Below are 20659 nucleotides of genomic sequence, written 5' to 3' on the forward strand. Positions count from 1 at the left end.
GAGAGAGAGAGAGAGAGAGAGAGAGAGAGAGAGAGAGAGAGAGAGAGTAGGGTGAAGGCCTTCATATTGTCGAGATAACCCTTGATGCAGTATTTAAGGCGAGGAGATGCCCGTCTTACCTGTGTGGGTAGCGGTCGAGGAGGAACAGCGGGCGGGTAAGCTATCGTGGAGGATTGCGGTTGTCCTGCAACAACCGCGGCAGCGAAGGTGCGGTTCATGTCGAGAGACGAGGAACGGGAGTGAGACGGGTGGGGGCGGGGTGGAGGTGGAGGCGGGGCTACCACCTTCAGAGCCTCTGGAGACGCTCCCGACTGAGACCTGAAGACAAACAGTTATGTTTCTGGAGGTTAGAAAAATTCACTCGACAGTACATCAAGGCTGCTCGGAGATCTGTCTCCGACTCTCTGATATTTATACTGAGTAAACAACACGCAGTGGGCTGGCACAGGGTCATTTACGTCACAAAGGATAACACATGAATCGCGTTTCACACGGGCGTCTGCGTAGAGTATCTGGAACATCATTTTAACAATTCTTTCGAGTACAAAGGTCACTTTATCGTAATCAGGAAGTCATGGTTGCAAATCAGCCCTGCGTAAGTATTGACGTCTTCTACAAGTTTATTATCATTCTTATTTAGGACAAACAGCTGAAGCGTTCTTTCGGCAGTAAACCGCTTCCTAATAGACTAAACAGCTGTGACGCTTAGTGTCGGTGAAAGTTCACACAAAACCATTTGAGGACACAGCTTTAAACACTAACGGAGGACATGAGCTTATGCTAAATGTATAACATCCACTAATTAGTAAATTCATAATTAGTCATTTAGATTTTCCCCCCCAACACTGGAGTTATGGAGAGGATATACATTTTTACTTTATCTATTTCCAATGCGGTGGAAAGATGGTCAAAAAACCAGATAAACAGATACAAAACTCAAAGACATGAACACAGTGATTGTCCAACAAAAGTAAGAAAACATAAACCTCAACAATAAAGAACATAAGCAAACTCAAATCACGTGATAGCCACTGACCTTTGTCTTGTGGTTGGCTCCTGGTCTGAGGTGAAGGAGTCTGAACTGCTGTAACCATCACCTTCAGCGCAGACGCACACAAAAAAAACATCCCATAAACATCTGATCAACCGACTGATTATCATGTGTTTACAAGAGATACAAAAGAGATTTTATGCCACGGTTAGTTCCAACCTCACAGTGAGCGCCAGGTTTGGACAGGGAGGAAGAATGTGTGGATTAAATCTCTTCTGAATCCATTTTGATCCTTTTTTTTTTCCATTCTTAAAATTCACAACAGTGAGTCTGTCAGTGCGTTTGGTGGAGTTCCGTTTCTCTGGCACGGCAGCCCATCCTTTACTCACCTACAGTGTTGGCAGCTACGAACATGGAGGCAGGTAAATTGGCTTCTTCGGACAGTTCCGGAGGTTTAGTGAGCAGCGGACTGGTCGGGTGGTTGTGGTCTAAAGGATTGAGCAATAACAGGGAGGCCACAAGTGTTCAGTCAACTGTTAAGAGAATAACTTCAAACAGATCACACAGTCACAGTCAGTAGCAGCTTTAGAAAGTAAACTAAAACAGATGTTTAATGACGTTAGTATACAACACTGATTTATGAAGTTGTAATCTCTGCTGTGGAGAGTCAGCCTTGAGGCCAGATGTTGTCTCACCACTGCCGGTCCTCTTCAGCTCCATCTCCTGCATGTGGATCTTACTGGGGGTCATCCGGATGGGGACTGGGTGGACGATGGCCGTGTCCTGAGGGACGGATATGTCGGGACAAGAGGTGAGAAAGACAGATTTATGACGTGTCACTGGAGATACGTTTGTAGTCCACATCACTGTATTATCCGTTTACTTTGTCAGGCTTTGCCTCCATCTATCAATCCACTTGGTTTGATACACAACGACCTATCAAATGACAGAGTAAAGACCCTAACTAAGTAGCTTTACTCTGTACAAGTACTGTACTGGAGTACAATTCTTGTGGGGGGGTTCTGCTCAGTGATTTTACCCAAAAAACAATTTAAAGAAAGATGTACTCTCTTGCAATAAGGCAAATTGTTGTCGTCAATACTGCACTTTCCACCAGATTTATAGTGCAGAGCTATTCGTGGGCATATTAATGCTGTAAGAAAAATAAATTCCACCTCAGGAGCCCAAAAAAAAAAAAAAAGGGACTTGGACACTGCAAAGGTAAAAGACAAAGCACCGCAACATTTTAAGTACTTACAACATTTGACAATAAATGGAAAGTGTATCTGTCACAATCAGCAAATGCACAAGTGATTGGTGGATGTCACTGTAGGAAAAAAAAGGTGATGTCCAGTAGAGGCTAAGCCAGCCAAATCACAACACATACTGGCTGCAGACTGCACTTTGAAAGAACATCATGCACAGAGAGCGAGAGACAGAGAGAGAGAGAGAGAGAGACAGACAGAGAGAGAGACAGAGAGAGAGCTCAGGGAGATCCAGAGAGGGTTAATGTCTGTGCATTAATGGTGAAACCATGCATACTAAGTGATTGACTTACAGGGTCAGCTGGTGCAATGTTAGAGTCAAATTGGGTCAGAGTTTGTGAGCTGGAGGAGCGCTCGCTAAACGTCTCCCACTGCTGCAGGAGACAGACAGACAGTGAGAAAAAACACGTCAGTCAGCCAGTGCAGTGACATCACACATTTACATCATCAGCCGGCGCCGCTACCGTCATGTGACATCATCGGCCGCCGCCCGGACGACGTGGCGATGAGACATCGTCGGTGGGCGTGGAAAAGAAACAGACTTTCATACAGAACAGCAGGCTGAACGCCTCAGTCCAGGAGGTGAGAGAAGAGGTGCTGGATTATCAGTAATTATGTTTGATGATGAAGAGGATGAAGAGGCAGTCAAATCATGATCGATGGATAAAAGAAAAAGCACCTAATTTAACCCTGCGCAATTAATTATGATGAATCAAATGCAAACACAGCAAAAGCAAACAAACATGGAGCTCACAGTATGTGTGAAGATACAATAAGTAATCGTATGTGTGCTGTGTGCGTGTTGTGAACCTCGTTGCTCTGGTTCATCTCTGGCCAGGCCTGGTTGAGTGAAGGCATGGAGGGGGACTTGCTGGGGGTGACTTCCACCGGGGAGCCAGGGGAGCCCGAGTATCCGACGTCAGCAGTCTGCTCCGAGCCCTCTGAATCCCCCAAAACCACACACAGGTTAAGCCAGGGTTCCCACCACACAACCAACGACACAACACAGTTTTCCCCTTTTAAAAATCTGAATCAATAATAAATAAAAACACACCCTTGTTCAACTAAATTTACTCCCAATCCATGGCTAAAAAGATTTACATGGAACTTGACACCCAAAAGAGATACATAACCGTCTAATGTGTTGCTTAAAATACAGAAAACAATGATCTCCATTGCAAAAAAAGTGTCAGTTTTTCTTTGCAAGGTAAATTGTTCTGGCAAGCTAATGAGAGGACGTGACGTTAAGAGGGCAGCAGAAACGTACAGTAGCTCCATCATAGAAAGTTAATCTATAGATGAGATACCGCAATTCAGGTGGAGCACACTGCAGTGCTGTCACCTCTCAGGTTTTATGAGGCCTGAGCTTGGGAAATTAGGGGAGGCAGCAAAACAGAGAAAGAGCCAGAGAGAGAGAGAGAGAGAGTGAGAGAGACACAGAGAGAGAGAGAGAGAGATACACGGTGTACCTGCTGAGTCATCCAGGTCAATCAGCTTTGGCATCAGGCTCTCAGGCAGCTTCTCGGGGAGGTCGTAGCCATTCTTTCTGGCCACAACCAGGTGGAAGGCAGCGCAGAACTCGTCCAGTGTCAGAGCTCCGTCTTTATCAAAGTCTGACAGCTCCCTTCAAAACACACGTTAGACATTAGTGAGTCTGCCAGCATTTTTTTTTACCGTCATCCTGCCAGTATTAGCTGCCCTGGAGACATCTACACGGCACACTAAACATCTTCAGGACAGACAAACACAGCAGAGATGGCGATTTGCGGAAGAGCGAAGACTCACCAAATATGCGACAACTCTAAAATCGGTAGTTTTGATTTGGTGAAGAATTCTTTTGCGGCTGAACCTGAAACACACCGGAAAACAGATGATTAAAACAATCCTCTTGGTGTGTGTGTGTGTGTGTGTGTGTGTGTGTTCCTGCATTCTCCTACCAGGTATGAAGCCGGTGAGGTCTGGCTGAATGGTTTTGAACTGGTTGATATAATACTGTCTTTGCTCGTCTGTGATCTTCCAGGGGTCGTCGTAGCCGCTGGACTGTCGTTGGATCTCATTGGTCGTTGCTGCCGAGGCCACCGTTCGTATTGTTGTGCTGTCCTGCACGAAGCACATGGGAGATTTCCACAAACATTTAAGAGAGTAACACTGGTTTAAAGGAATGTATAATCGTAATAACGTAAAATGTTTTTTTCTTTCTGCGTTTGTTTACTGTAGTGAAGTGAAAACCTCACTGGCAATAAACATTTGTCTAATTTAGATTGCGAATAAGCACATAATTAAGTAACGCGTGTTATGTATTCAACTGCAGTTTCTTCAGTGGCTGCATGTACTGTAGTCGACCCTCTGACCAGCTTTTGACTGTACAAACTGTTGAAAAGTCTAATAAATGTAGTCTGAATGTGGCACAGCAAAAGGAATGTGGACAGACAAGAGGCCAAATATCAGATCACATCAATGACAATTTGACAAATTTAATTCCATCATCTAAGACGCTAAAAATCAGCATGTCGCCCGTCTAAAGTCAGGCACTGAGCAGAGAGGCGTCTACAGCTTTTCACTTTGCCTGAGCAATGTCACACAAGTTGCTTGCTGAGTTTTAGGCGACTAGCTCAGCAGATAAGGCACTGATATTAAAATGTTGGCTCATGTTGCCAACTGTGGTTAGTGAGATTACGTTCTATGTTTGCAATGTCTGACGGACATTTTCCATCTGATGAAAGAGGTTGATGGTGTTTGCCCTCCTGATGAAGTCACTCATAATATATACTGATGACTTATTGTATTACCCTCTGCCTTGACTATATGTACGCTTATTTTTATGGTTCTATTTTGTCACCACAAACCCCATTTCCACTGTGGGATTAGCTGATGGTGTTGCATGACCAGCAGTCTGTAGTTCAAGTTATTCCCAAACTGTTTTTTTAGCATCAGGGCCAGAATGAAAGAGTAGGGGTTTGCTTGTCAGCTGAAGAATTTAAAACTGAATTGCTTCAGCAACAAGTATGTCTGACCAGCGCTAGTACTGAGGGACAGACACGTGACACTGCCCTACCTGGGCTGACGAGGGATGCATTCCTGGGATGGATGGCGGGGTGTCTGCTGTGAAACTGACCCAACTTTCCTGACCTGGAGGCGGGGGCGAGTGGGACGGCCACATTCCATCAACGGGCACTGGACCTGGAGGGGAAGAGAGGAAAGCACACATTTACATCCCACGATACTCAAATAAATACACTGCAAGAGTCATTAGGAAAAGAGAAGGGCTGCAACTATCGACTCTTCAGCTCCTGAGAGGATTATTTTCATGTTCTTTGTAATATCTCAATCACACTTTGTGCTGATGAAAGCATGGCACGGGTCATGTGATGTCTCCTTTGTTCCTCTAATGACTAACTGCCACTCTCAGCAAACACCAGGAAGTAACACAAACACAACCTGTATGTGCTCTGTGCCACAGCTGGTATCGCCTTTTCTGCCAAATCTGTGGTACTTTCATAGTTATCGACACTTCAGAAAACACACTACTCTCCAAAAGATAGATAGATAGATAGATATATTTATATATATTTATATATTAGCATTCACCTTGTGGTGTCTTCCGATTGACTGTAATTTAGTGCTGCAACAAACCATTATTTTCAGTATTAGTTAAACTGTTAAATAGAGAAAACCCAAAGATATTTAGTTCAACATGACAGAAACGAATATCGGAGAAAAGCAGGAAACACTCGAGGTATTTCTTTATCAATTCACTTTCTAATTCTTCATCACCATCTTCTCTTGAGCAGCAGTGGGTCGGTGGATGTTACCTGCTTGCGGTTCTCTGAAATGCGTCCACACAGCTCCAGCTGGAGCCACCGCCGTCTGTCTGTCTGCGTTTCCTCCGCTGGGCTGCCGCTTGTGTTTCCTCCACGAGTGAGGGGAGGTGGGGGGAGACTGGTGAGGGGAGACCACGGGGGACGTCGGTTCGGGCTGGTAACGCACGTAAAAATACAATCAATCTTGTGAAATATGTAAACAGATGAAGACGGTATTCAGTAAACACCTGAACAACTGCAGATTAAATGAGAATAAACATCTCTCAACATGTAATCTTCTTAAAATCTTAATTAGAAGGTCAGCGTGCAGAAGTGCAGCCACAACTGTCTTATCGTGGTTGCACGTGTTATGAGTATTAACTTTCAGATCCTATCTCATTATAATACAAGATTTCCATCCGGAACATGCGACATTCGCACTAACAAATGCTGCTTCAAGGCTTTCTCTCTGCTCATCACAGATATGGATGTTCAAGCAGCCAGCGAGCGAAACAGATGCATATCGATATGATGTCTGTGTAACCGACAAGCAACACACTGTGGGTTTCAGCAAAGAAAATGTCAGCAGCGGAAAAAACTTCTGAGTGTAATTTGAACTAGAAATACTTAAAACATGCACAGGAAACAGTATTCCAGTATAGATAGTGGCGTATCTGTAGTAACTGCTGGGTTCATCCGTAGGAGGAAAGAAAATGTGTTCCCCCAAATATAGATAAAAGTAAAAGTCCATTTTCTAATGCAGCTATTGCAGGACTACTTGTAGGGAAACAAAGTATGCATGTCTCTTAGCGTGACCCAATACCTTCATTTGTTGTGTGTGCACAAGAGTGTATTTCTATAAGAAAACCATAGGTAATTATAAGGAAAAGGGCGAATGCACATGGTGATCTAAAACATTAAAAAGTACAAAATTACAGTATTTAAGTGCTCCATGTACACGATAGGAGTACAATGACTAACCTGTGGTTCTATGCTGGGTGCCAGGGGCTGGATGACCTCGTGGACAGGAAGTGAAGTGGACGACGGGGGTCCTTTCTTGCTCTGGAACCCCCTGCCTGGCGGTCTGGGCATCACTGCAGCGGCGGAGGCCGGGTATAACCCCTGACTGTCGGAGTCCTGGTACAGAGCCGCGTGCCTCGCCTCCGCCTCATTCTTCCCCACCACGAACCGGGGCAGCGGCAGGTCTTTGACTGGTGGGACAGGAATCCATGCACAGGATTAGAGGAAACATTCAGATTGATTGGTTTGTTTGTTTGTTTTTTTGGTGCTTTGATGCACTAAACAGGAGGACTGAAATCTCTCTGCACGGGACTAAATTTGTCAGGTGTCATCAGCCTGTTACTCCTCGCTGATGACTTTTCTTTTTCTGGTGAAGCCACTTTCCTTCATCCTGCCTCGTGTGCTTCTACTTCAGTTATTGACTCCAGAGATTACCCAGAATGCCTAGAGAAGGAGCATGACCTTTTTCCAATCGGCTGTGGTTTATATGTGTTTTTGAAGGGTACAACAGTATAGTAATGAAAACGACAGCGTGAAAACAGAAGTAAACAGGTCCGACTGCTTCCTCATAATAAAGCATGGACTGAGTGCTGGTCTATTGATGCTACTGTCGCTGCAGTAAATGGTGTGTTTGTCTCCACTTCAGTGGATTTGCGTGACATTGTGGGGGGAAAAAAGTCCTCGCTATTGGTTCGCCACACGAATGATGACAAAACTTGATATTTGCAACCATTGAAAAATAACTTGATAAACAACTATATACTGATGATATAGAATAACTTTCTATTCAATATGTCAGTATGACCAGGGTGACTTTAGGCTTTCTTTTTTAGCACAAAGCAAGTGAACATTTTAAACCATTGAATTCCCTGTAACTACTTCTGAGACAGCCCCATCTTTAAGAGCAAACGGTTTCTTAAGTCCAAAAAACATCCCCAAACCCAATACGCATCACATTGTACATCACGACCATTTTTGCTTTGAGGAAGTGGCCACCCCCTGTGTTTCCTTATATTTATTCAAATTATGAAATCATTTCAGCAACTCCATGTTGCAATATTTCAGGTTAAAACGAGTAACTCAGAGGGCGACTGCGACATCTTCCCTTGTGTAGTTTTTGAGAGCTGTCACGCCAAAGACAAACAGAAAAATGCAATTTTGCAGTTAGACCCTCGAGGGCTTTGACTACAGACTGTTTAGTACAAAGATAAATAGAAAGCTCTTATTATCAAGCAGCTGATAACACAAATATTGGGCTACTACCAACTTATGTGCAGACTGGCTAAATGGCTCAAATCATTTCTGATTACATTTTTGTCTAAGTAAACAATATTTTTCCCCATATACACACACACACGAGCTTTTGTGTAATTGTTTTTTTTACATGTTATTGTTAAGCATATCATTTACAGTTAGTTAACACAGACTGCATTCGTTAAGACTTTTAATTTGAAGATTTCTATCCTGCCCCTTGCTCCCTGTCCCATGACCTCCTCAAATTCATTAAGCTAGCATTTCTGAAACAGGATTTTGACTGCCCTAGAGTAGACACACAAAACCCTTTTGAGTCCAGAGTCACTGGTATGTTTTATATGATGGTACTTTTAGTGGGAATCTTCCCCGGCTTGTGCGAGCAGGTTCTGAAGTAAAGATAAATGGTTCAATTCATCGCTGGACTCACCCGAGTTGAGGCTTTCCACCCTCAGGGGCAGACCGGACTGGGCGATGGCAATAAGCTTCAGAGCGATGTAGAACTGGCTCCGCCCGAAATGACCCAGCCGAGTGGCTCCACAGAGCTCTGTGATCTAAACCCACACACACACGCAAAGGAACAACGAGGAACAGTTAACAACACTGTATTCATCTGAAACTCTGATATTAACCATTACTGAGAGAAGAGCAGACACAGACTATTCATAACCTACAGAATTTTACATGGAAGAGTTAAACGAGAAAATAAACAATATATAACCATCATTCAGAGTTTGCTTTAACAAAATGCTGATTTTTTTTGCAAGACTTACTGAGTTAATGTGATGTAGTTTACCTGCTTCAAGTCACAAAGAAACGACAAGCAACAGGCTCATTTACTCAGCTTATTGGCAGCTGATCAGCGGGATAATAAGCCTTATTATCACATATTTGGCTGTACTTGACGTTATGCTGAGCAGGCTTTTTTTTAATCCAGAATGGTAGACTGACACTACAAAGTGTGTAAAATGTGCACAGAAAGAAACACATAGGAGATAATGTAATTTGGGTGGGGTGGGGGGGGTCACACGATAAATACGTGGGCACCAGGAACCTGTGGACGATTGACTACCAGGGAGTCAAAAACTCATCACATTAAGATGAGTAATTCAGTGCTGAGAGGCACAACATCGACTACGGCACAGCTGACTGATCCCGTTCTTGCTGACAAAGGATTTATTCTGGAGTACGTCCGGATACAAAGCACCAGTCACTTTTCTCCGCCTGTTACAACGCGACACTGTAGCTGTACGTGTCCGATTGGCCACCACAGTGTACATTTTGAAAGTAGATGATTACAACACTGCCCGATTCTTCCACCACACAGCTCCCCCTTGTTGACCTTGAAACAGGGTTCTGACTCACAAACTGCAAATACCGGCCTGCTGCGAAAACCTGGAGTCACAACACACACAAGAAGAAGAAAAAAATGGAGCTGCTGCATTTGAGATGGCTGCTCATAACTCTTAGTTAACAGACAGAGCAGTGGCCGTGTGGATGGCATCAAGGTTGATGTGAACGTAACATGAATTTAATACGAGTATCAGTGGGTTAAGATCCGTGTATAGGCAGGTTGAATGAAAACACCATTCCTAAATCAGGTATTTTTGATCAGCTGGTGGTATGTTAGGCAACAGCTATTATAAATCACATAGACATGTAGACACTGACGTTGGGTCTGCTTTTCCATCAGGTCAGCTCAAGCCAGTGGCCAGCAACAATAACAGATTGTAATGGAGTGAGAAGACAGGAAAGAGTGGGCAGTAATCTGAAGCAAAGGGCTGATGAGGAGATAATTTACTACAACGTTATGTACATTGGACGCTGTTCAACACATGCCCATAAAGAGATGCATGGAGAGCAGACATACGAGCGTCTGGTATATGAATAAGATGTCAATTTGAGACTAAAATGTTCAGCTAAAGTAAATGATGTGACTTGGCTGCCCCACTCTCTTTGGCTAAGGCTAACATTAGCCAGAAGAAGAAGGTGTGTCTCTTCTGCTGCGCAGCATTGCTAACCACCATGGCACAGCCATAGCTTAACCTGGAGGACAGGTCAGCTCTGACAGCCAGACAAGTTTGTAAAAATATCCATTAACAGCCTCACAGGCTTGAGGATAACACTTTCAAAACTGACACTGGCTAACGCTAGCTTACCTGCAGGACAACTTCGCTGGGTAGCTGGGCCGCCCGGAAAAGGTCAAGAACTCTCCCATTGGAAGCCACTTTTTTGGTGTTGTCCGTGTCGCAGTACGCGAACAAATCCGAGTAATATTTCTGCTCGACATCAGTAAGCGTTAGACTTTCCATTGTAGTACCAACTGACCCTGAAAAACCAGACTACTTGGCCGTTGATTAACCCTTAGCCAATGGCTAGGGCAGGATCCAAAAAATGGGCGAGACTTCAGGATCCCAACTTAGCTAGCGTTGCTGCACTAGCTAGGTTAGCAGTAATAATGTTCTCAGCGCGCTGTGTCGACTTGTTGTCGCCTGGTCCTACTCTCTGTAAAAAAAAACAAAAAAACGCCAATACTATCTGTTGATAAAGGCAGCGAATAAACACTCAAGTATTCAAACAAGGAATGTTTTCATACAGTTAATTACTTAGTTAACTTGTTGGGCTCAGCCAAGCCAAGTAGCCAACAGCTGGCTAGCAGTACAGCGAACTAACGGCTACCTTGAATCAAAATCAGTGGCACTAACGTTAAGCTAACTAGCAAGTCGCAAAGTGCGTCCACTTCCTCAGCCTGGACGTCTACTGCGTTAATCTCACGTTATGGCACTTCTTCTCCCCCTGATCCGTTGTGGGCCGGCTTTACTGCGTTTCGCTGGAAACAAATTCCTCAGCGGGGCCGTTAGAAGTAAAGTTTCATGGTCTTTGGGTTCCTTCCTGTAGTAATCTTAGCCGCCATTCCTACCACCAGTGTCAAGCCTGGTAAAGTAACACTTCCGGTAGGATTTTTCAAAATAAAACACTGGTTGACGCGCATTTAACCCAGAGCCCTTTAAAGGGCTCTTATTTAACTCATTTAATCCCGAATTTCCCAGACATGAAAATATCAAAATCATGTGTCATTAGTAACTCTTTGAAATAAACAATCATTATTTTTTTTTAATTTCCACGGAAAACTAGGTGAAAAAGAGTGTTGGTGGGATATAGGCATTTATTGACTGAATTAATTAACATATTTCTCCTTGTATCAACATTCTTATAAACCCCTGCCAGCAACCTTTGGGATGCGGAGCAAAGGTATACGCACTACATCCCAAAGGTGTGCTATTGGATTGAGCTCTGGTGACTGTGGAGGCCATTTGAGAACAGTGAAGTCATTGTCATGTTTCAGGAAAACAGTTTGAGATGATTTGAGCGTTGTGACATGGCGTGGGGCCGGCTCGCAGGGGCAACAGTCTCAGCAGGGTATTCCTGATGTCCCCTCAGCAACGTTTTACAGCCCTTGATGGGGGCCCAGCGAGGGGCCAGTTGAGATGTATAATCTCTCGTGTTCTGGGTCTTATGATCTAGTTACATTGATATGAGTATAGGTTTTTACTCATCCCTTGTCATTCTTCATTGACATTCTCTTCCACCACTGTCAACAAACACCAACACAGAGCCAAATAGGTGAGCTCAAACCATTCCCGAAATACTACAGGCACAAATGCAATCTAGATTTATTTATTTATTTTACCTTTATATAACCAGACAAGTCAATTGAGAACCAGTTCTCATTTTAAATGACGACTTGGCCAAAAAGGCAGCAACAGGAGGCAAGTCGTTACAAACAAATAAAACGTAGAAACATCTCAATCAATCTCATACAAAAATGACAACATCATAATATGTACAATATATAAAAAACAAACAGTGTTCCTGGAGAAGCAAACTCAGAAACAGTTGCAGTGATCACAGACTATTGTTTTTAATGAGTTATTGAAGGAGGGTAACGGAATGAGGGTGTGGAGTTTTAGCTTCTTTTGCAATTCGTTCCAGTCGCTTGGAGCAGCAAACTGGAATGAGAAATGGCCAAAGGCGGTGCATGCATACTCATGGAATGACTATGTTGATGAAGTCGCTACAGCGCAAATTGAGGTTACTGTTGAAGATGATGAGTAGAGAGCAGAGATATGTGGAGGTACCAATGACAGTTTTATAGATAAACTGTTAAAAAGTGGATTAATCTGCATGTATATAGAACAATCACGGCCACACATTGTTCTTTCCTGTCAATGGCACATATGATGTAATTTAATACTTTAAGTGTGGCAGAGATACACCCATGGCCGGATCTAAAGCCAGACTGCATGGAGGTGAGAATACTGTGGGACTCCAGGTGGTCGGTGAGCTGTTTGTTGACCAGTTTCTTAAAAACTTTGGACAGGCAAGACAAGATGGAAATAGGTCTGTAACAGTTTAGGTCTAATATATCATCCGCCCCTTGAATAGAGGGGTGACAGCAGCCGATTTCAGATTGTGCCATTTAGATAAGGTCCGAGTATTGGTACATCCTATTCCTTCCGGTTGCCACTAAAACACATAATTGTTTCTCCCTCATATCAGGTCCATGATGATTTGTTCACTGATAAAGCTGGAAGACCATCCCCAGCCAGACATGGAAAGGTATGACTACACAATTGCACCACACAACAAGACATTACTAGTTCTTCAAGCTTGCCAATGTCTAAAATGTTCCTTAACGTCTAAGAATAAGCACGTTTGCAAATGTTTTTGATGCTATCCTAAATTGTCTTCATTTTTAATGAAGCTGCCAGGGCATCTCATAGAGGGGCTATCACTGCAGTCACCTATTAAAGGTATGAGGAGACAAACATCCTTTTCTCCAGTCTCCTGTAGGCCAACAACAGAAAACCAAGGCTTCAATTAGCACAAGATCTCCAATATTGGACAATAGAAGTTTGGAAAAATGTTGCCTGGTCTAATGAGTCTCGATTTCTGTGATTTTTGTGACATTACGATGGTAGGGTCAGAATTTGTCAGAAGGATTCTGACCCTGAAATCGAGACTAAACAGACCAGGCAACATTTTTCCATCCATCCATTATCTTTCGCTCATCTGGGGGCCGTGTCACAGGGACAACAAGCTCAGCAGGGTCAGCAAGTTATTCCAGATGTCAGTCTCCCCAGCAAACTTGTTCCAGCCCTTAATGGGGGCGAATGGCCAGACGACATATCATCTCTTGGTTCTGGGTCTACCTTGGGTCTCTTACCAGTTGGACGTATCCTGAACTCCCTCGCTTGTGGCAGTCGTCCATCATCTTATTAGAATCAAGACGAAATAAAAGGTAAATACATATGTTAATGTTACATTCAAACTGGTTTTTGTGTTTAATGTGTTGATATCGTTTTCCCACCACTTATTATATTAGTTTAGCTGTCTGAAACTCCTTCGTCCTTTTCGCATATGTGATGAAAATTATGCAAAAAGCAATAGTCAATGTAGAGAGATGGGCTTATGATTGGGGATTAAAAATATCGCTATATGCTGATTACCAAAAAGAAAATAGGTATTGGACAAGGGATAACACAATGCAGTAAGCCCATGGATATCGTCAGCGTATTTAAATATATTGGTTTATTGTTTGATGAAAAATATACATGGAAAAATCATTGAGACCAACTGTACAAAAGTGTTAAATTTAATGAGGTGTGCGGTCGGATTTGAATGGAGAGCTGACAAAGAAGCATTATTATATTACAAAAATTATATTAACATTTTAGAAATTTGTTTTGGGAGCTCAGAAACAAAATCAGTAATATAGCACAGAATAATGACATTTTGGCAGGAAATTTGGAATAATGACACTGAGGGCAGAAATTATAACAGAATTCAGACGTCAGTCAGAGTGAGAAGTGATAGAGGTAAATGTGGAAAAGAAGATGTGTACTTTTTGTAGATTAAGGTCAAGACATACAGAACTCAATGTAAATGTAAAGAAACTGTTGAACATGTGCTTATTGTGGAGAATCAAAAGACTGTTGGAGATAGGCGACAAACAAATTCAGGTTAAAATGGCTTTAGGCGAGTTTAATATCCAGAGTAGAACTTTTTTATGAAGTCAGAATTCTTTTTTGTTTTTACTATTATTTTTAAAAAAAAACTGTCATAAAGTCATGGAGTTACACACTCCGGTACAGTCGGTTGCGGCATGCACCTTAAAGGTTGGTTTGTAGTCCGCCATTAAATTAAAGAAGAAGAAGCTGGATAAATCTCGGATTTTGTGCAGAGTGAGTGAGTGTAGTGGAAGTTTCCGCGCAGACACTGAACGCAGCAGCATTATCCACCGGCAAGCAGATTCATCAGAAAGCCGTCCGTCATCTTATTAGATTCAAGACGAATTTAAAGGTAAACATATAAATGTCAATGCAACAATTAGACAGGTTCAGTGTTTACTTTCATGGCATCGTTTTGCCACCACGTATTATCCGTTTAGCTGTCTGAAACTCCTCCGTGCTCCCTCACTAGATCATTTGTTAGAAGCTAACGTTACCGGCGAGCTCGTATCTGCTGCTTATTTCAATACTTTCTACTGCACCTGAAGTTATGCATGCCATGTTTGAATTGTGAACATTAACCCGCACGCAACAGTGACTGCACATCACCACAGATGAATGAATTGCAGTGAGGATTCGTGCTCCGGGGTAGCTAGCTGTGAGTGCTAATCCAACCATTTCCGCATTCATGATCTTCCGCCCTGTTCCATGTTGAGGCTCGTTCCGTTTGATCTCAATGCTGATGTTACTTCTCTTATTAAAGGGATGGCTCGTGCTAGTGTGTTTGGTATATTCGATGAATATAAATGCTTTTGCATTGATTTTTAATGGTCATAACAACCGTTTTGCTGTAAGAAGATTCGTTTAGTTCCAAAGTCCTTTCACTAATCTGGCAAAAGTGGAATTGCCTTGAGGGTAATAAAATATAACTATGGGGGTAATAAAAATCAAAGATTTTTTTTTTTTCTTCTCGTTGAAAACTCTGCTTACCAAGCAAAACATAATTTCAATTAAATTATTTTTAAAATCATTCACTTTATCAAGGTTAATTGCTCTCATCCTACACAGAGTATTTGATGCTTTTAAGAAAAATAAGCAGATTCATTTCAAGCAAAAAAAAAGTCTATTTGCGTTGATATATTTGTCTCTTGATGTTGTTTTCCCTTTTTAGCAACAATGGATGTCGCTCATGAAGTGAAACTGCTGGTGCAGGAGATCCAGCGACTCGGCAGTAAAGGTGAGTCCGTGCTATGATTCTGCGTTTCATCTTGAAGGACTCTGGCATAGCTGAACAGTTTTGAAGTGGTTCATGCCGTGAATTCTAGTGAACCATAAACATGCAATCATGTGATGTTTGATCAGTGTAGTTCCAGCTCACTGCTCCTAATGCTGGAAACACAAACAGACCGGAGGACCAGCTCACCAGCCCTCAGTCTTCACTTGTTGTATTTAGTCTAAAAATAACTCTTCAATAATGTTTTCATGAGCTATCTTTTGGTGCTAATGCTGCGTTCTCTGTTTTTTTTTAAGTTTTAGATTAAATATTTAAGCGTGCAGCTGGTTCCAGCATCTCAAATGTCAAGATGTGCTGCTTTTCTGTTTTTTTTTTTTAATCATAAATTAAATCTTTGGGTTCTGGACAGTTGGTCATACAAAACTATACATTTGAAGAGATCCTCATGGGCTATTGGAGATTGTTATGAGCCTTTTCAGCAGTTTGTGACATTTTGTTAATATATAATAATCAGCATATTATATATCAATAAGAAAAAGCCCTCAAACTAGGGGTTAAATCAAAATAAGATACAAGAATAACACTTATTCAATCTCTTAAACCAATTTAAAAAGAAGCCGTACACTTCATGCATTTGCTTTCACCTGTTAATGAATCAAATGGGTGACTTAAGTCCAATTTATCTGGTGTGACTGAGCGGCTTACCTGCGAAAACATTCTAGAATAATACACGAACGCTCAGGTCGTTACTACCTTTTAGATTACGATCCGTCCCATTTGGAATTAACTTTATCAGTCTGTCTCTCATTTCAGATGCTGATGGTCAAACCAGAGTGAAGTTCGGGGTCTTGTTCAATGACGACCGGTGTGCCAACATCTTCGAGGCGTTGGTGGGCACCCTGCGGGCAGCCAAGAGGAAAAAGGTGGTCAGTTTCGAGGGCGAGTTGCTCCTGCAGGGCGTCCATGATAACGTCGATATCGTCCTGCTCGAGGAATGAGGCCAAAGTTGGTATCGGAGGGTCTTCTAGCAACTTACCGAATCCTCTCAAATGCCGAGCTTCTGCCGTCTCTCGGCTTGTCACTGAGCTTCTGTTTTCAGTTTTCTTGCTTCATGTGCAGGGCTCAGTATTTTGAATTTAAACATATTGGATCAAACGGTACGGACCCAGCTGGCATGTCTGCATTTGATTTTACTTTGCCAAACTATCACAAAAAATAATTTGAGAATATTTTCGGTTTTCGGGGACTGAAAAACAGCCACATTCATGGTTTCAGATGACAAGGAAAATACGCGTTTCTCTCCTCAGGCGCTGCTGTTATCAACCACGGGTCTGACATGTGATTTTGGTACACTTTTAAGACTATAAACGCACAAATCAGGAATGTAATAATCCGCGTAACACATTCATTTTAGTAATTTTTTTGGAGAATTTACAGTTTAAGGTGGCTTTCACAACCAAATGCCTCTCTTGATGGTGTCAGGGTGAAGGACACACAGAGCAAGATACTTTGACAGACTTCTTCACTTTTTTTAATTAGAGCACTCTGATCTTCACATATTGTTTGTACAAATACTTTTTTTTTTTTTTTTTTTTTTTTAAAGCTGCACTTTAATTGTTCCCTTTAATTAACAGCCTCAAGTGGCAACGGGAGTTAAGACATCATTACCTGCAAATCATAGAATGTGTTTTTTCACATTTAGTTCAGTGTGTTATGTCTGTCAGCTTTAAGACAACGAGATGTATGTTTCCACCAACAGTGTCACCAAAACATTTATTGTTTACATGAGCCATCTCTACTACCTCTTGTGGACTTTGTAAAAAGACCTTATGAGACCAGTGCTTTTGGAAATACACGAACAATTCCTTCATAGAAGCTACAAAGACAAGTGCATTTCAAGAGAAAACTTTTCCACCTTTTTGTACTCGATGCGATCTACTAGAGTCGTTTTTATTCCATCTTTTTACATGTGGTCAAAGGTGAATTTTCTCTGCTAAAAAAAACTCTAAAACTTGCCTTTTGTGAGAAACAGTTGATGAGCAAATGGCGAATGTATTTCTTGTGTAATTTTTATTAGTGTATAATAATTACAGGGTGATTGGTGCCGGATGCAAAAGATGCATTTGTGATGTTTCTCAGGACTGAATTGAAAGAACCAAAATATGTTTAGTAAATGTCCTGTAGCTGAAATTAGGTGTCTTACTTGTGACACAAGATGTGCATTTATAGTTTTATTAGTTTTTTTTAAATTTAATTTTACCATTCTCTGTTCTGTACTGTAGGTCAAATGATACTTGCAGATCAGGCGTGATCACTTTGCTTCGTTTCGACAAGCTTTCCAAGCTTTGTATGGAGGCCTAAAGTGATCAAATTTAAATAAATATACCATATGAATAGATACAGACCAAATGTTATAAAACATGAATTTGTGAAATAATCCAATAGATATATATTTTTTTTAACTCAGATCGTTATAATGAAATTCTGGCAATTGTAATTTATATATTTTTTTAACTTCAAAATTAAATTGTTTCCAAGTAACCCTTGTATTTCACCATGCCACTGTTAATCAGTGAGGATTATGCAGCTACGTGATTGGCTGTTTCTGTGGTCTGAATGAGTGAACAGCCAATCACATACCTGGCTCTGCCCCATCGTCTTGGATAACCACCTGAAGGACCAACAATCTCCAAATATTTTTGCCTGAATGTAACATGTCATACATATCACAACAACTCTGCCCTGTGAGACCAACGCCTCATCTGCAAGTTTTATGAGAACCAATTCACACTCACTGCTGTTGTGTCAACCTAGCACATTATTTTATGCTCAGGTGTTTGCTGTTTTGTTTCAGCTTGACTTGAATTATGTCTCTTTTTTTTTTCTTCCTGAACCCAATGGGAGATTGTGCTCTAAACAGCGCTGGTGGATCAAAAATGTGTTTAAATCATGAAAACTGAATGAGCTTAATCTTAAAATGATTATGAATGAAGCTGAATATAGCCTTAAATACAAAATGTAATCATCAGAATACAAAACGATATATATAGGCTAAGTAGAAGTCTGAAAAGTTATGGAAATATTGGAGAAAAAGCAAGAGTTGGGAAGAAACAAGCTGCTTGCATCACTGTCATTTTTAATTATCCTGCTGTGTGTTGCTCTGGATCGTAAATGCAGATTACAGCACAAGTTAGCACTTACCAAGTGGAGAAAGTTATGATCAGAGCAGGGCCAATACCTCAAGCCATTTCTGTGAACTTGTGGGCTGCATGCATGATGTGTTCACGTGCGTCATTACTGTCTTTTTGTATCGGCAATAACGCATTCCTGAATGAATAAAGGTTTCTGTTACTGCAGAATAAACGCAGAGGAATAAAATCTTTACATTTGAAGCCTTGAACCTGCTTTGTGGTGTGTTTTGTGAGAAGACTCTTAGTCTAAAACTTGATACACTGTATTTTTATTTTAATGTGCCACTGACACTGGGGCACGCTACATTGTTTGTGCATTTTTGGTTGAAAACTTCTGCTATGAATGGAGTGTACTTTTGGTCATCAAAGTACTGTTGCTAGTACTCGGCTGCTGTGGAATCACACTTCATGCAAATGATTTATTTACTTATTTTTTAAGGGCTACTATGGTGTGTTTTGGTGCAAGAAGATCATGCATGGGTGGATTATGAGACAATGGACCCTTGGGCGCACACATACCTTACCACATATCTTACATAAGAGGAAGATGCACACACACGCACTTTATTACCGTTTTGCCTCTTTTTGTGGTCGTTTTGTGTCTCTTTGTAGTTGCTTGGTGTCTCTCTTGTCATTTTGTGTATCTTTGTGGTTATTATGTGTCAATTTGTAGATTTTTTTGTCGTTATTTTTTTTCTGTGGTTGTTTTGCCCCTTTTTGTAGTCTCTTTGTGGTCGTTTTGTGTTTTCTTGAGGTTATTTTGCCCCTTTTTGTAGTCGTCTTATGTCTCTTTGTGGTGGTTTTGTGTCTCTTTGTTGTCGTTTTGTGTTTTCTTGAGGTTGTTTTGTCCCTTTTCATAGTCAGTCTTGTAAGATTCATGAATGGTGTTTTCTTTTGTCTTGTCATACTTTCCATTCACTCTGGTGTTCAAACATTTGGTTAAATTGAAATGCCATTGATTGTTACACAGGTACTTTGATGTACATACTCCATGTTTTAAGTACTGTTCTGCTGTAAAGCTCCTGTTACCTTGCAAGGTTTTTTTTAGGATCACTGCCAGGCTGATGAAATATGTGCTGTCATAAGGGCTAAATAAGATGATGCCTCCCCACAGTTATGTGATGCATGTTACTTCTTCTCATCAACCTCTAGTCTCAAGGCTGAGTCTGCTGCTGCATTCAAGTACAGTGAGAATATCTTACTCATATATTATGGTAGGTCATTTGCATTGTTATAAGTGATGGAAAAGAGATGAAAAAGTGCTGTGGTTAAATACAATTTTGGGGTACTTGTACTTGAGTATTTCCATGTAATACCACCTTACACATGTTCTCCACTGCATTAAAGGTTTGTTGCACCTTTTACTCCACTATATTGATCTGACAGCTGGAGTGATTGTTGCTAATTAATATTTTACATACAATATCTGAGATGACCTTTATAGAATATTAAGCACTGTTGAAGACGTACAAGGGTGCATATAAAGCAGCTTTAATTATCTCCACTTCACAATAGTAAACTGGTACTTATTTAACCATCCAATAATACAATGTTTCATAATAAAAGCGTACAGGGGCAATATTTCTGCATAATGCCATTTTTCAGCATGAAGCAGTCATTCTCAGCACTCAGGCTACCTCCAGCAATACTCATACAATATGTATGAAACGTAAATCACGCAAGTACAAATGTAAATGACAATCAAAGATGTAAACATAGACATACAATAGTGCAGGAGTTACAATATAGGAATATAATATAGTATATCTATGGAATTTAGGTTGTGCAGTAATGTAATGAGAACCAGTTAGGGACTGGTAACAACAGGATGTAGATGTAGGTAATGCAGCAAATATATATACACATTTATATATATATATATATATATATATATAT

The 20659-nt window shown here is 41.3% G+C and overlaps 2 protein-coding genes across 5 annotated transcripts in view; one reads left to right on the plus strand and one right to left on the minus strand.

Moving 5' to 3' along the window:
• Positions 1 to 11246, minus strand: part of reps1 (RALBP1 associated Eps domain containing 1) — a 14214-nt gene extending 2968 nt beyond the window's left edge. The window contains exons 1-14 of one of the 4 annotated variants that reach the window (XM_031861552.1): positions 10487 to 11246; positions 8758 to 8881; positions 7038 to 7267; positions 6069 to 6231; positions 5312 to 5436; positions 4194 to 4356; positions 4042 to 4105; positions 3726 to 3880; positions 3067 to 3197; positions 2550 to 2630; positions 1687 to 1774; positions 1381 to 1479; positions 1037 to 1097; positions 120 to 318 (exon numbers count right to left, since the gene is read on the minus strand). In XM_031861552.1, the coding sequence (XP_031717412.1) occupies positions 120 to 318; positions 1037 to 1097; positions 1381 to 1479; positions 1687 to 1774; positions 2550 to 2630; positions 3067 to 3197; positions 3726 to 3880; positions 4042 to 4105; positions 4194 to 4356; positions 5312 to 5436; positions 6069 to 6231; positions 7038 to 7267; positions 8758 to 8881; positions 10487 to 10639 (1836 nt within the window). In that variant the 5' untranslated portion in view covers positions 10640 to 11246. Of the gene's footprint in view, positions 1 to 119; positions 319 to 1036; positions 1101 to 1380; positions 1480 to 1686; positions 1775 to 2549; positions 2631 to 3066; positions 3198 to 3725; positions 3881 to 4041; positions 4106 to 4193; positions 4357 to 5311; positions 5437 to 6068; positions 6232 to 7037; positions 7268 to 8757; positions 8882 to 10486 lie in introns of all 4 variants that reach the window. The other 3 variants (XM_031861551.1, XM_031861554.1, XM_031861553.1) reach the window with 3 other exon arrangements.
• Positions 11247 to 14580: 3334 nt separating this feature from the next.
• abracl (ABRA C-terminal like) lies at positions 14581 to 18972 on the plus strand. Its single transcript, XM_031861619.1, has 3 exons — positions 14581 to 14690; positions 15510 to 15575; positions 16386 to 18972. The coding sequence occupies exons 2-3, from the start codon at positions 15515 to 15517 to the stop codon at positions 16568 to 16570; spliced, it is 246 nt and encodes an 81-aa protein (XP_031717479.1). The 5' UTR covers positions 14581 to 14690; positions 15510 to 15514; the 3' UTR covers positions 16571 to 18972.
• The last annotated feature ends 1687 nt before the right edge of the window (positions 18973 to 20659 follow it).

Source organism: Anarrhichthys ocellatus, unplaced genomic scaffold, assembly GCF_004355925.1.
Source record: "Anarrhichthys ocellatus isolate YVR2014 unplaced genomic scaffold, GSC_Weel_1.0 scaffold25, whole genome shotgun sequence".
NCBI lineage: Eukaryota > Metazoa > Chordata > Actinopteri > Perciformes > Anarhichadidae > Anarrhichthys > Anarrhichthys ocellatus.

Excerpts from the sequence above, each read along its gene's own strand:
- abracl (XM_031861619.1), top strand. The coding sequence starts at position 15,515 with ATGGATGTCGCTCATGAAGTGAAACTGCTGGTGCAGGAGATCCAGCGA. Across the intron at positions 15,576-16,385 it reads CCAGCGACTCGGCAGTAAAG|ATGCTGATGGTCAAACCAGA; the intron begins GTGAGTCCGTGC and ends CTCTCATTTCAG.